Source organism: Bos grunniens, chromosome 2, assembly GCF_055505025.1.
Source record: "Bos grunniens cultivar Pamir isolate PY7600 chromosome 2, Bosgru_T2T1.0, whole genome shotgun sequence".
Lineage (NCBI taxonomy): Eukaryota > Metazoa > Chordata > Mammalia > Artiodactyla > Bovidae > Bos > Bos grunniens.
The window spans coordinates 117537173-117553427 of record NC_141166.1 but is presented as its reverse complement, the minus strand read 5'-3'; the positions used below and the strand labels follow the sequence as shown (position 1 = coordinate 117553427).

The 16255-nt window shown below is 36.0% G+C and overlaps 1 protein-coding gene across 4 annotated transcripts in view; it reads right to left on the bottom strand.

Moving 5' to 3' along the window:
- The window catches only part of AGPS (alkylglycerone phosphate synthase), a 128937-nt gene that overhangs the window by 13119 nt on the left and 99563 nt on the right, over positions 1-16255 (bottom strand). For all 4 annotated transcript variants that reach the window (XM_086359957.1, XM_086359962.1, XM_086359973.1 and 1 more), the window contains 3 exons: positions 13858-13947; positions 10454-10553; positions 6858-6915 (listed from right to left, as the gene is read on the bottom strand). In XM_086359957.1, coding sequence (XP_086216083.1) covers positions 6858-6915; positions 10454-10553; positions 13858-13947 — 248 coding nt within the window. The remainder of the gene's footprint in view (positions 1-6857; positions 6916-10453; positions 10554-13857; positions 13948-16255) is intronic.

The following is a 16255-nucleotide window of genomic DNA, read 5'->3' as shown; positions in this document are numbered from 1 at the left end:
TTTGTTATTTTATGTTTTACATTTAAGTCTATTATCTATGTTGAGTCAATTTTAGTATAAAGTGTGAGGTTCAGGTCAAGGTTTTTTTTTTAACCTATGAATTTCCATCCAATTGTTCCAGCACTATTTGTTGAAAAAGCTATATACTTCCTTCACTGGTTGCTATATCTTTGTCAAAACTGGTTGGACACATTCATGTGGGTCTATTTCTCAGTTCTCTACTTTGTTGTATGGATCAGTACTCCTCCAGTACCACAGTCTTGATGACTCTAAGTCTTGAAATCTGATAAATTGATTCCTATGACCTTGCTGTTCTTTTTTCATCTACTTATTTCCTTTACCCTAACATATAAATTTTAGAATAATCTCTTTCATATCTACTAAAAATATTTGCAAATTTTTGATAGGAACTGTATTAAATGGGTAGATCACTCTAGGGAGAACTGACATGTTGACTCCATGTCCAGTGTTGTACCAGTCCATGAACATATCTCCCCATTTATTGAGGTCTTTCATTTTTTCATCAGCATTCTGAAATTTTCAGAACATAGATCCAGTATATATATTGTTAGATTTATGCATAAGCATATACATATTTTATTAGATTTAAATGCCTTCTTTGGAGCAAATGTAAATGATACTACATTCTAAATCGCAGTTTCTATATGCCTGTTGTTAATATACAAAAATGGAACTGATCTTGGTGGGGGCTCTTATATTCTGCAATCTTGCTGATTTTGTTTTTGTATTTTTTTTTTTTTTTGCATTTTCTACAGACAATCATGTCATCTATAAATAGTGATATTCACCTTGACAATCTGCATGTCTTTTATTTCACAGTATAGGTTTTTAACAAAACTGATCTTTTGCTCATTACTTTGAGTAGTCTCTTTACTTTTAAAGTTTGTGACACTACTGGATTATGTCAAGACCACAAAAACTGCTATGAGCAGCTACCCCATAATTATTCTCTGAATAATAGGAAATAAGTTTGGTTAGGTAAAGACTCAATATTTAAACTAAGACTGGTTACATTTAATCAAGATTTTTTTTTGTTTCCTGACAAGGACTTAGGTATAATTTTAGCAAATGAACAACTTAAAAACTTAAGTCATAAATTGAAATTAAATATATGGCTGACATAAACACTGTTGTTTAAACTGACCAGCTCGTCAGTTACAAAAACAAGCGCTACGAAGATTAAGTTAAGCAGGCTTTGTATTTCCTATAGCCTCCAGTTCCAGACTACATCTGTTTTCTTTGATACACAAAACCAGAGTTAAAATAGCTCCATTTATCACAGCATGATTGTAGGCAGACAAACCAGCCTGTCTGTTTCCAGATAGGGAAAGCGACTGTTATTAATCACAATTACAGGCCAAACTCTCTAAGAGAAATTGCATCAATATTCTCCCAACCCCCAGCCCTTCTATTCTTGAACTCAAAAATGTTACTGAGAATGTCATGACACTGCCTGAAGGTCAGTAACTAAAGATGCTACTATGAGGCTGCCTTGAGTTTTAAGTTCAGGATACATATTAAGGAAAACCTTTCCTACACATACAAAAAGCGATCTTTCAAGAACTCTATTATTAACTTTAGAAGGATAATTAAACCCACTCTATTTAAAATTTATATGGAAAGATTTCTGCTTGAAATGAAACTAGGAAACTATACTGAATAGCATGGGATATTTGAAATGTACAAATGAGATGATTAACTTTAAGCACAGAAGCATTTATGAAAATAGACATTTTTATAGCAAATTTTGCAGCCAATAGTGTGAAGAAAATTTATTGCTTTCATACAGATGGTAACAGAACCTCCTATAGAGTAAGACTAACCACAGGTTATAGATGAAAACATTAAAATAACTGTTCAATCTTACTCCTTGATAAGGGTCTTTTTCAAACTGTAACCCTTTTTTCAATGGTTACAGTAGAGGTTTAAGTATACAAACCAGAGTTTCACTCGGTGCTGTCTACTTCTTTTATGTTTTTAAAAGGTTTATTGTTTTTTAAGCACCTACTATATATGCAAGACACGTTGATGTTTACATACATTATCACACTTAAGTCTTATAATAATCCGAGGTAGGTACTATTCCCATTTTGCAGATGAGAAAACTGCAGTTCAGAGAATTTATTCTCTAAGGTGATACAGCTAGCTAAGTACAGAGCCAAAAGTCAAATACAGATTTGATTCTGAAGTCTATGTTCTTTCTCCTCTGTCTGTAAGCCTTTCAAACTTATATTTGCTTTAAGACAAAGTTTAAATGGAATCTTACATACATAATCCATCTAAGAAAGGAAACTAAAATGGCTGGCTGGGCAGTTATAGAGAAATGCATATTATTTTACCCTACTTTTCCACTAAATAACTGACTCTGCTAATATACATTCTCAGAAATAATGTTACAGAATAAACTGAGCCTTTCTGTGATTAAGCATGACTCTATATCCAAATAAGGCCTGCTTATTAAGCATTTGAAGCTAAATTAGCAAGGAGATTAATGCCATTCATGTTAATGAAAAATTCAGATGTTTGAGAATCTGCAAAACTGCCCAAAATTCTGTGAGCACTTAGACACTTAACTAGTCACATAACATATTCATTGATTACCTACTTCTATGTAGAATAGTCAGTCACTTTTCTAGGGGCTCGGGAACAGTGACAGACAAGATACAGTCAGTAACCCCATTGAACTTACTCAAATGGTTTATGGAAATAGTTTACGGAAACGCATAAACTACAAGAGAATAGGGAAGATGCCTCTAAGAAAGTGACATTTTTATCAGAGATCTAAATGATGGGGAAAGTGAACCATGCAAATATCTGGGGGAGGGGGCACAAGAGAAAGACCATCAGAAAGAGATGGAACAAATAGCAAAGGACTTTGAAGAGGAAGGGGTTGAGAGGTCTGAGAAACAGCAAGAAAGCCATAGGGGAAAAGGAAGAGAAGAAGAGACAGAGATAAACACACAATGTATACCCTTGAAGAACCCGATACGGACACTGGGTTTTATTTTGAATATGAGAAGAAAACAATGAGTTTAAAAAAGATTACCCGGACAGCAAGAGAAATACCGGCAGAGCAATAGGCGTAGAGGCAGACAGACCAGTAAAGAGCCTACTGCAGTTGTCCCAGAAGGAAAAAAATAGTGATTTAATGAGGGTGGTTTTGGTGATGCCTTCTGGTATTGGGAGTTATCAGCATAAGGACAGTGTTTTCAGTCCTGGGACTGAAGTAATCACTGAGGGAGTGAGGGGAACACGGAGGAAGAAACTGGCTCTGGGCTGAACTCTGGAGCACGCCCGTGTTTAAAAAGTATTAAAAAAGGCAAGGTAGCAAAGGGAAAGCATCTTTTTACCTGGACACGTGAAAGATATTCTGTGTTCAGGCTTACTTAGTTTCTTTTTCTAAGCCATAGAGGAATCAAAGTGGTTTAGCATTTGTTTCCACACAGTCATATTTCTGACTGTATGAAAAAAAAAAAAAGAGAAATGTGATAGAAATAAAAGATTCCTTATTTAAATGAAGCAGAACCTCTCAATAAATTAATATGCAATCGAACCTTGCTACATTCAAGTTCAAGATAATAATTTCTATAATTAAACTATTTCATTGACCTTGGAGTCTTCAACAAATAAAGGCTTATACACCTAGAACCTGAAAATGCACATAAATTATACAGGAGCTTTACTGTAACATGATCTGACCTGCATTTGTTTTATTACCTGCTACTGACAATGTTAGAAACGTTAGTCAGGAATTACAAAAACAACCAGAAAGTCAAACTGACTTATGTGCAAGAACTTAGAAAATAATGCAATATTTATGATAAGGAAATTAAAATATTAATTCATTCCTGGTTTAACATCTAAAGCAGGACAAGCAACTAAACTTAGGGTCAAAATTAAACAGAGCTATTATTTTAAAAGAGAAACAGTGATGTTTAGTATTTCTTCTCATATACTCTTAAAATCAAGTGCTTCTTTTTCAAAGGCGTTCAATTTAAATTTTTTTAGCTTTTGACCTATTTTCACTATTTTGGGTTCTTAAGTCAGAGGACAAGGACACTGACATAGGAGGCCCTGAGTTCAAATTCAAATTCTAACAATTATTGCTCATACGTTGGAGTAAGCTACTGTACATTCAGAGCCTTAGTATTTCTTCATCTGAAAGACAAGAACAGTATCTATTCCACAGCATTCTGATCAGGATTAAAAGAGACTGTCAAGCAGAGCACCTAGCAAATGCTTTACAAATGTTAATTCCTTTCCCTATTTCATCTCCCTCCCCTTTGATGTTTTAACATCTACATCATTTACATGTTTATTAAAGTCACCTTCTAAGTGCTTTTCAAAGAAGAGGGGAACTCTTATCTTGGTTAAAATATGATGATATCATAATCCTACTAGTTTTGATCAGCGGCGTTTTGAAATGCTATTATATTTTACTTTATGGAACTATAAGATCCTTCAAGAGAAAGAGTACCATTCTTTGAAATCCTACTGTCTCGTGGACAAGTAATGTTTATAACGATACAACAATGTTAAAAAGCATTAGGCATATCTGGTATCAAAAATATCCCAGGAGCTATTTATATTTTTTGCTCTGGAATCAAGAATTGAATGATCATGTTCTTCTGGTTAGTTAACGTTTACATCTTTCCAACTATTTTTAAATTAATTTCTATTTGTGTTCATTGACTAAATAACAGATAATCAATAATAAATTAATAATATAATAAACTAATAATAAATTATTAACCATAGCTTTAGACAAATAATAAAGTCTGTCTCAAATAAATTTATACTAGAATTATTTAACTCTTTACTATTTTAAATTTGTGTGTATTTTCTTTTTCTTTCAAGTACGTTTACATAGGTTCTGTTAAAGCCTACTAAGAAACTCTCAGCGTCTAGTGGGTATCTGAGTAAGTACTGACAGCCGTTCCACCATATTAGGCTTTCAGCATTTCATATAGAGACACCACTGGCTGGACCTGAATATCCTCATAGATCCTAAAGGCATAAAGTGTCATAGGTGAGAGAAAAAAAACATTGGTTTGGCCTCTACAATGTTGCAGCTCATTTGGTCACTTCTAACTTCTGTAGAATTTATCGCATTGTAAAACTTGAGTAAACAGAGACCATCCTCTCACAATTAAGGAAATTAGTTCACCTAACCTGATTATCTAACAATTAAGCCTCTATTTCTTTCTATTCAGTACAAGATTTGGTTATTTTCACCCTCTTGTAGAATTATACCTCTCTCATATTTACTATCACAAACAAGGATCCTACAGTTTCTTATCTTAAAGGAAAAAGTACACTTGTTGGCTGCTGACATCTACCAAAAGGCAAAACTGTTGGCTCTGGAAAGGAAAAAAAAATTTTCTTTAAATAAGTAATTATAGCTAAATTATTTTGCTTCCTCCCTCTATTCAATCAATTTAGAATTAAGAACATACTTCATGATACTATGTAAAATTACTATGTACTTTGCTTACATAGTAATAATATAGTGGCATCCTAAAATAAAATACAAAAAAAAATTTAAGTACTGTATATAGTTTCCTGAACATTTTAAAGAAAGGTACAAAAAAATCTAAGCACCTTTATGAAATTCCTCATGTTTACATTTCCAAAATTAGGTTTAGACCTTTAGTCAAAAGCTTTTAATTCCATTTAAGAGGTTTCTAATATGCAGTTTCTTCCCTTCTTCATTTTTATCGTTCTAACATGAAATCTCCATTAGAATCTCCATCTCATTACCAAAAGGTAATAAATAGGAAGAGAAGGGCAAGAACAATTCATTCACTTTAATGCTTATCAGTCAGCTACATTAGAAATTTATTTGTGAAGAGTAAGAAAAAGTAGGGGGAATATAATAGAGTAAATCGATACAGTGATGCTGTATTCTACTTCATTCATCCACATTAGCAATCTTCTTCAGGCCTGGCTGAATACAGATTCTCCAGAGCTCACTATGTTTTCTACCAAAATTCTTTCACTCTTCTTACACACATGTAAGGAGAGCTGGCTGGGGCCAATACTATTCTGGTGCTGGGAGGAATGAAACAGGAGTCCCTACTGAGGATCCTACTTTCCAGTAGAAGGAGATAGCTAACTATAATGTTAGACAATGCTAAGCGCTATGATGGAAAATCAAACAGGAAAAGAGGGATACGGAGAATCCAGAGTAGGAGTTGAATTTTTCAAATCAGTGGTCATTTATCTTCATGCACTTCCCTAAGAAAACTACACATATCTATTTTTCTAGGCACTAATTTATATATTAAAAACACTGCTAGTAACATAGACAGACATATCATAATTTTTATTGGTGATATGATCAACTCTCCAGTAACTTAATATTATAATGATCAAAAAGGAATACTATAACAGAATTAAAATATTGAAAAAAGATTTTTTTCATATCCTGTCTTGATTAATCTGCTGAATTTTGAGTGGCAGAACAGCTCTTCAGTATATGATACAACTGACGTTCAGCTACATTCCAATACTGGCTGAAAAACAGTTATGCAGGTTTCTTCCCCCTTAAGAACTTTGGCTATAATGGTCAAATACCTTCCAGGCTGGCTGGGCTATCCTGGGTAACATGAAGTTCCTAAGAACTCAGAAGAATGACCAGGTCCTGTTATACAGACAGGCTTGTCAAATCAAGCTTCAGCTGGTCACTACAACACAGGTGACCTCAGTGACAGACACAAAAACTTCCAAGATGAGATCTCTAGTGTTAGCAAATTCCTCATAGTCCCAGCATTTTATCAAACCAAATATTTTAAACAGTAAGAATATTAGAAATTCTACCCCTCAAAAAAGAATACCTCCATGGTGATGTGACAGGCTCCCTCCATTAGCGAGGATTTCTTCTCTAGCAGCCGCCTGTATTTGGAAACAAAACAACAAATAGATCACTTTGAAGTGAAAGAGTAAGACTCAACTCTCGAAGGAAGCACAAACGTTCTGGGTTAAATAGTAAACGGGAAGTCTAATTTTTTTTTCTATTCAGTTCACTCAGTCGTGTCTGACTCTTTGCGACCCCATGAATCACAGCACGCCAGGCCTCCCTGTCCGTCACCAACTCCCGGAATTCACTCAGACTCATGTGCATCGAGTCGGTGATGCCATTCAGCCATCTCATCCTGTGTCGTCCCCTTCTCCTCCTGCCCTCAATCCCTCCCAGCATCAGGGTCTTTTCCAATGAGTCAACTCTTCGCATGAGGTGGCCAAAGTACTGGAGTTACAGCTTTAGCATCAGTCCTTCCAAAGAACACCCAGGACTGATCTCCTTTAGAATGGACTGGTTGCACTTCCTTGCAGTCCAAGGGACTCTCAAGAGTCTTTCTACTAGATTAACTGTATTTTAAAAAGCAACTAAAATATGCAACCTAGCTTTGTAAGTTTTTTTCTAGTGAATAGTCACAAATTCTACAATTGTTACTTTAAGACTCTAGAAAAGAAAAAGAGGCAAAATGATGAATTCAGCAGCACTAAATGATTAAAAACAATTTTAAAAAGTTTTGTAAGGAGTCAGGTCCTACTCTGAAGTAAACATCTCACGATACCAACAAACATTTATTGACTGCTTATGGTATGTCCAGAAAAGTAAAAAGCAATTTACCTGCAATAATTCATTTATTTTCACTAAAGCCATATGGAATAATTACTTTTATTCCTATTTCACAGATAAAGAAAACAAAGCTTAGGTGGTTAAATTATTCACCTAATATCATACAGTGTACACAGACTCAAGATTACTTACAAAACTATCAGGGATTAATGATAAAAACTCTGATGGAGAACATCTGTTAGGTCAAGGTGTGCTCAGTGGCTCAGCTGTCTCTGACTCTTTGAGACCCCATGGACTGTAGCTCACCAGGCTCCTCTTTCCATGGGATTCTCCAGGCAAAAACACTGGAGGGGGCTGCCATGTCCTCCTCCAGGGAATCTTCCCGACCTAGGGATTGAACCCATACCTCCTGTGTCTCCTACATTGGCAGGCGGATTCTTTACCACTAGCACCACCTGGGAAGTCCTTGCTTTGGGACAAATAACTTGCCAGGCTTCTGGATATATAAATGTGTGTGTGGAGGAAGGGGGGGGCGGGGGCGGCAGCATGTGGACCCTTGTTTTATCCTCCTAACATGTTAGGCTCTAACTAGTCTCCTTATAAAGCAGGAAGGTTAGAAAGATAAAGACTTAAAGCAAAATACAAAATGGCTGAAGTACAGGGTGAAAAAAGGGTTACAGTAACTGGAACTACACTCAATTACTCATGAATGTGTAGCAGATATGAGGTAAAATCCCTACAGTGCCTTGTACCTCCCAGAATTACCTGGATGTATATAAACCATCAGAGTTAGGCCACAGTAGAGGAAGCCTTCCCTTCAGGACTGACATCTCATTGAGAAGCAACATATAAGAACCCTCATCACTTAGGATTTAGGGTTTTTCAAATGAATCATACCTATGTTTGCCCTACTCTAAGAGACTATATCTTCTAACAAATTATTTTAAGTAAAGCAATAATTACTTGAAACCAGGAGCACTTAGAGAATGACTGGCTTGGGAAAGAAAGAATACTTTCACTTCTATAGTATTAATAGTATTGGGAAGGGGACTCTGAGTAGCCAGAGGGCAATACGAAGACACTAAAAGGCTCAAGGCTATGGTTTTTCCTGTGGTCATGTATGGATGTGAGAGTTGGACTGTGAAGAAGGCTGAGCGCCGAAGAATTGATGCTTTTGAACTGTGGTGTTGGAGAAGACTCTTGAGAGTCCCTTGGACTGCAAGGAGATCCAACCAGTCCATTCTGAAGGAGATCAGCCCTGGGATTTCTTTGGAAGGAATGATGCTGAAGTTGAAACTCCAGTCCTTTGCCCACCTCATGCGAAGAGTTGACTCACTGGAAAAGACTCTGATGCTGGGAGGGATTGGGGGCGGGAGGAGAAGGGGACGCCAGAGGATGAGATGGCTGGATGGCATCACTGACTCGATGGACTTGAGTCTGAGTGAACTCCGGGAGTTTGTGATGGACAGGGAGGCCTGGCGTGCTGTGATTCATGGGGTCGCAAAGAGTCCGACACGACTAAGCGACTGAACTGAACTGAACTGAACTGAAAAGGCTAAAGGGATAGGAGAGGATTCGAACTTTTGAGGATGATGGATATGCTCATTATTTTGATTGGGGGTGATTTCATAGGTGCATACCTATGTCAAAACCCATGAAACTGCACACTTCATAGGCTGTTTTGGAGAAGGCAATGGCAATCCACTCCAGCACTCTTGCCTGGAAAATCCCATGGATGGAAGAGCCTGATAGGCTACAGTCCATGGGGTCGCAAAGAGTCAGACATGACTGAGCAACTTCACTTTAGGCTGTTTACTATATTTCAATTACACCTCAGAAAAGCTGTTTTTTGTTTCGGTTTTTAAAAAAGGAGGCCTCAGAGAGAGCCAACCAAACCCTGTCTGTGGTTTGGGTCTAACAGTGTGCCACTGAAAATCATCTTGTGGTGCTACCTTTGGCAGGCAGGATACAGAGTTGACATGAGGACGCCTGAGGTGTTAACAAGCCCAGTCTCCCCCGACTTCCTCCACACTCTAGTCTGTTTCTTCCACTCTAGGCATTCTTGTCATGAGAAACCTTGATTATCAAAAAGAAGGCTTGACAACAATCAGAAGCTTGAGGCTATTTAAGAAATGTAATAGAAACTGCTAGCAAATGAACCTTAAAGCCCGACGTATAACTTTAATTTTTTAATTAAAATCAGTTAAAATATAAACTGAAATTATAGCAACATCGACTAAGAGTTTTAGAGCTGCTGACCTCTAAAACTGTGCAGTTTTAGAGCAGTCACCATCTAGAGCTGGGTGGGCTGCCAGAGCGATATCAACGATCCCTATAGTCTTTATCGGACTTCCCTGGTAGCTCAGACAGTAAAGCTTTGCCTACAATGTGGGAAATCTGGGTTCAATCCCTGGATTGGGAAGATCTGCTGGAGAAGGAAATGGCAACCCGTTCCAGTATTCTTGCCTGGAAAATCCCATAGACAGAGGAGCCTGGTAGGCTGCAGTCCATGGAGTCGAAAAGAGTCGGACACGACTGAGAGACTTCACTTTCACTTTCATAGTCTTATTTAATTTAATCAGGTATTATATAAGTAATAATGAAAGAATCACAGGCCACAGAATGTTAATTTTAGAATACTGATTACAGTATGTGTAGGGAATATACATTTTAGACTTCTAATTCAGCATTCAACCCAGTGCAAAATTTACATTTTTCATTTCTATGGGCTATCACCAAGGTAAACCACAAGTTATTAAACAGAGGCAAACTAAAATCCTTAAGTTGACAGTAAAGTTTATTTAAATTAATAAAAGAATATAAGAGCTATATTCATGTACACAAAATTACCTCAGTTTGTTCAAACACAGTCAGTGGATCACTGATTCCCCTGTAGTTAAAGGCAAAGTAGAAATAGATACATGCACCTGCATCGTAAGTCTGTGTCACCCTAAAAAACAAACAGACAAAAACCCCCCACAAGGCTTTAAGTGAAACCAGATTCAGTATCTAGAAACTTAGAGGCAGTATCTCTGAATGATTTGCTTAATCCATAATCTCATTCTCTACCTACCCTCCTACTCCACAGGAAAGAAAACAGATAAACAGATTTGCTAGATAAAGGATACCAATGAACTATTTGTACTATTTTCATAACATTTTTTGGTAAGTCTGTACTGTTATCCCAAAAAGTTTTAAAATTTTAAGATGATATAAATATTTCTCCAATTGGCCTGAAATAAACAAAAATTCCACTTCCTCAGAAAGGAATTTTTTTTTTTTTTTACAAAGTATATTGCAGTTAAAGACAGCTCCAAAACAGACCTCATGGAATTTGGTGATCCCTTAAAAGCCTTCTGAACTTCCTCAAAGTTAAGAGAAATAAATATGAGAACTTAAAACTAGAAAACAAGAAAAATGTTCAAATACCAAAAATGATTGGGTAAAATACAGCATCTTCGCCAAGTTCACATTAATAAATTAGTAATGACTTTGAAAACAAATTGAATGACACAAAGCCTTAAGACAGTGTCTCTGAAGGGTTTATACTCTAGGTCCCATATTTGAGGATGCTGTATGTGTGTTTGCAAAAGATATCAAGAATGTTAGATTAATAAATCATATACATGATATATATTTGGGCTTTAAAAATGCAATTAGGTGAAGCATTTAAAAGGGAGCTAAGGTAATCATAGTCAGATCTCTGAAAGCAATTTACAGAGGTTCCCACAAAGAATTTAATTCAACAGAAGGAGCAAATATAGAGGAAATACTCTTTTTTACTACACAATACAAACAGAATCTAATCTAAAAATTTAATGGCCTTTTAGGCCAAATGTTAGGTGCCTGAAAACAGAAGAAATGTACTGTTTAACAATGCTACTGTCAATTTGCCAGCTGTGTTTTTCTTCTAGTGTTAATTCACACCCATAAAAAAGATCCCTTGAATGTTCACATTTTAAGTACCAGATTTACAAAGTTTAAGACAAACTGGAGAACTACGTTAACTACAAGGGCACTATCACTACAGATGACCACGTTTAAAGAATATAGAATGAAATGAGTTTACAGCAATTAGAAAATATGTATCACTCACATGAGAATCATCAATATCAATAAACAGAAAATATAATTAATATTAGTAGAACACTGCCACCTTCCCACAAACCCAAGATCTATAGTACACAATTCAGTTTTCAATAGAGAGGCAGGCTTCTAAAATTACAGTAAAGCTTGATTGATCAGAATCTCAAACAAAGTAGAAATGACAACATTTTTTGAAAACCCTTAATTTGGGACCATTTCAGAAAATGACTTAGAACTAAAACCTATTAACAGCTCAGTTCTATCACTTAAGACACTTAAATACTAATGTCTTCCAAAATCATCTGAACAAGAGAGAGTGTTGCTGCCAAAGTTGTTATATTATTCTTTAATTTCCAAAAAAAAAAAAAAAAAAGTGCGCTATATACTTTTCAAAGTACTGTACTTATGTTAGACTCACTGGCTAGTAATTTCTTCCTACAAAATTTGTTCAGAAAATTTAGGGTTAGAATTCCAATACACAAAATAATTTTTAAAAGACAGAAATGAAGTAAAATCAGTAAATGCATGCTACAGCTGAATTCTTTTCCTTAGAATCTTTGATTTCAATGAAATCTACAACTATTTAAATTAATTTCAGAATAGCTTTTTAAAAAATGATTTAAAAAGTTCATCTCACACATTCAAGCATTTACACTCAACACAAAATAATCTCCTTAGCCACTGTTAATCAGCCCAAATCAAACTCAACTAAAATTAAACTCTACTTAAATGTTAGTTTAATCAAGTATGTGCTATTAAAACTATATTTAAAACTCCTATTTAGTAAAACACTCAATTAACTTAGACTTTGCACATTCTAAACTTTGGTTTTATAAGATAATCATAGAAGCTAAAGCATTTGGCTTTTATCAGAAAATCCTTAAAAAAAAAGCCACATAATAAATGACATATGATCAATTCAGAATACATATATAACAATTCTATCCACCTGCAGTACAATACATAATGAAGATCCTTAGGCCTTATGAGTACCATTTAAAGAACCTAGATGTAAGTGTTGTTATAGAAGGTGTCCTAAAGACAGAATATTTTACTTCCCAGTCACTTTCAGTAAGTAGTAGTTCATCGCAATGGTAGTCTCATAATGGAAAGGGAGATGTCAAGAGATGCTGAACAGGGAAGAAGGGCAGAAGAAGGAACAAAGGATATCTGTTAAGCTGAGGCTTGACATAACAGAAGAATAAAAAATTCTCAACCTGACAAGAATACACCCTATTATTTTAAATGCTTTAAGTTTTACTATTAATAAATGACTTTTGGATTAGTGGGCCTGATTTGTTCTCAGTTTTATAATATGTGGCCTGACAGACTAGACAGTCAGGCCTTATTCTGTGAGTTCACAGAGAAAATTAGTATCAAAAGATTGGACGCAAAGTGCCCCTTCTCAAGAAAACATCCTTTGGGTCTGCTGCTATTTAACCAAGAGGACAAAATTATTAGTTAACTGTGATCCAATATGGATCGTAACTGTCCCATGTGGAAGACATTAGCCATATGTGGCACTGTAAATTTAAATTATTTGAATTAATGAAGTTTAAAATTCAGGTCCACAGTCACATCAGCCACACTGCAACAGCTCAACAGCCACATGTGGCTTGTGGCTACCATACTGGATAGGACAGATACAGAACATTTCCCTTATCACAGAAAGATCTATTAGAAAGCAATGAGTTAATCTTCATTTGGATCTTCTGGCTCCACTCATTCCTATAGTCCATACCCAATGATTTATTCAACAACTGACAAAGTGGTTAAAATGCTTTTTCTCTATTAAAGAAAGAGCTATATTGAATGTGTTTGTAATTTACAGTTTCCTGACTACCTATGAAATTTATAGTTTCAGTGAATGAAGAGGTCCAAGAGTTCAGACATTTGACTCTCTATCTTTATCATCGTGCTGTCCAGACAGGGCAGAAGGCTCACTTGTGGAAGGGTGTTCTACTTCTGTTGGGCTCAGGACCACTGTAAAAATCCTAGTTTAGTTGCACAGTCCTAATAAGTCACTAACACAGCAAGTGAAGTTTAGGAAAGCCTGCTAAGTGGAACAGACTGAAGCTTTTCTTCAGCTCACAAATTACACTTTTCCATTAATTTTAAAAAGTTTTTTCAGAATAAGAACTACAAGAACAACAACAAAAAAAACTCACCTGCATGTAGAAAGAGGAGCAAACTGAACACCCTTCTCTTTGCATTCCCTTGTTATTCTTTCTTTTACATTTCTACAGAGATCTACAACCCTAGAAAACAAGAATGGAATACAATATTAAGTTTTCACGTAAGTTTCAAAAATTCTAACAATTGCTGGTTTATCAGCACACTTCAAGTCAGAAATTCTCTTAAACTTTTATGTTTATTCCTTCAAGAATGAACAAGAGTCATGATCACTCAAACTGAGCCTTCCATTCAAAAATTTAAGGGAGCAAAGTCCTTCCCCTTTTTGTCACAGGAAAGACAGAAGTCAGAGGAGCATACTCAGGTCTCCTAAAGATAAGTTTCCTACGCTAAGGAAAATCCAATTTTGAAATAAATTTAACTGTTAAGATTTTAAAAACTTTTTTAAAAGTTCTAAAGAAAATATTAATGAAAATTCAATTCTGGGTTATAGGAATACCCCAGTTGGTGCTAGTGGTAAAGAATCCGCCTGCCAATGTAGGAGACGCGGGTTCAATCCCGGGGTTGGGAAAATCCCCTAGAGAAGGAAATGGCAACCCACTCCAGTATTCTTGACTGGAAAATTCCATGAACATGGGAGCCTGATGGGCTACAGTACATGGAGTCACAAAAGGTCTAACATTACTGGCCTTGTGCATGCACGTGCACACAACCCCCTCCCCACACACAATCTATACCCATGTCTAAGAAGTCTTCCCTAATTTAAAAAGAATTGCATTAGCAATCACACTATTATACCAAATGTTCAATAGATTATTTTCGAGCACTAGGATAAAATCCAGCTCAACAAAGACTTACTGGATACAAACTATGTGTAAAGTTATGCCAGATTATTTAATATTATAAGTCAATGAAAACAGAAAAGCAAGGCAAGTTCTTAAAGGGGAGGGAAGACTGGCAATATTTAACAATATTAATCAATTTTTTAATGTGAGTTGTAACATATTTTTATAACCATATATTTTGTTTCATCTGGAAAATAAGACTCAAAGTATGCATAAGGCATTTTATTCTCCAATAAATATTATGGCTACATATTGATGATAATTCTGTGTTTTAAACCTTGGTCTTTAGAACATAAAAGATGACCAAAAGTTACCTTTATTTCCAATAAGAACAAAGAACAAATAAAATATAAATATGAAAAAGGTTGTAGTGTTTTATTAGCATGTCAATTTTATAAATATAGTATCTAAAAATTCTATAAATTCTGACTTTACAAAACAATATTGAAGTTAAATTCTGCTTTATTCTGTAAGAGCTTAAGGCAGATAAATAAAACCTGCTTAACCTTAGTATCTTTAGGAGTTAATGTGCATTACAAATTTATAAAGCTAATAAGTTCTTTATTATGACTCTAGAAAATGGAATTTATGTACTACTTGAATGAGATACTTTCTAGAAATTATTTGTATAATTCTCACAAAGCTCATGCAAAGGTCAATACAGTCCATTTGGACCAATCACTATATATGAGGTAAACATAACTGTGTATACTTTTAAATTCTTCAGTTCAGTTCAGTGCTGTTGCTCAGTCATGTCCAACTCTTTCGACCCCATGAATCGCAGCACGCCAGGCCTCCCTGTCCATCACCATCTCCCAGAGTTCACTCAGACTCACGTCCATCGAGTTGGTGATGCCATCCAGCCATCTCATCCTCTGGCGTCCCCTTCTCCTCTTGCCCCCAATCCCTCCCAGCATCAGAGTCTTTTTCCAATGAGTCAACTCTTCGCATGAGGTGGCCAAAGTACTGGAGTTTCAGCTTTAGCATCATTCCTTCCAAAGAAATCCCAGGGCTGATCTCCTTTAGAATGGACTAGTTGGATCTCCTTGCAGTCCAAGGGACTCTCAAGAGTCTTCTCCAACACCACAATTCAAAAGCATCAATTCTTCGGTGCTCAGCTTTCTTCACAGTCCAACTCTTACGTCTATACATGACCACTGGAAAAACCATAGTCTTGACTAGATGGACCTTTGTTGGCAAAGTAATGTCTCTGCTTTTCAATATGCGATCTAGGTTGGTCATAACTTCCCTTCCAAGGAGTAAGCATCTTTTAATTTCATGGCTGCAATCACCATCTGCAGTGATTTTGGAGCCCCCAAAAATAAAGTCTGACACTGTTTCCACTGTTTCTCCATCTATTTCCCATGAAGTGATGGGACCAGATGCCATGACCTTCGTTTTCTGAATGTTGAGCTTTAAGCCAATGTTTTCACTCTCCTCTTTCACCTTCATCAAGAGGCTTTTTAGTTCCTCTTCACTTTCTGCCATAAGGGTGGTGTCATCTGCATATCTGACATTATTGATATTTCTCCCGGCAATCTTGATTCCAGCTTGTGCTTCTTCCAGCCCACCATTTCTCATGATGTAC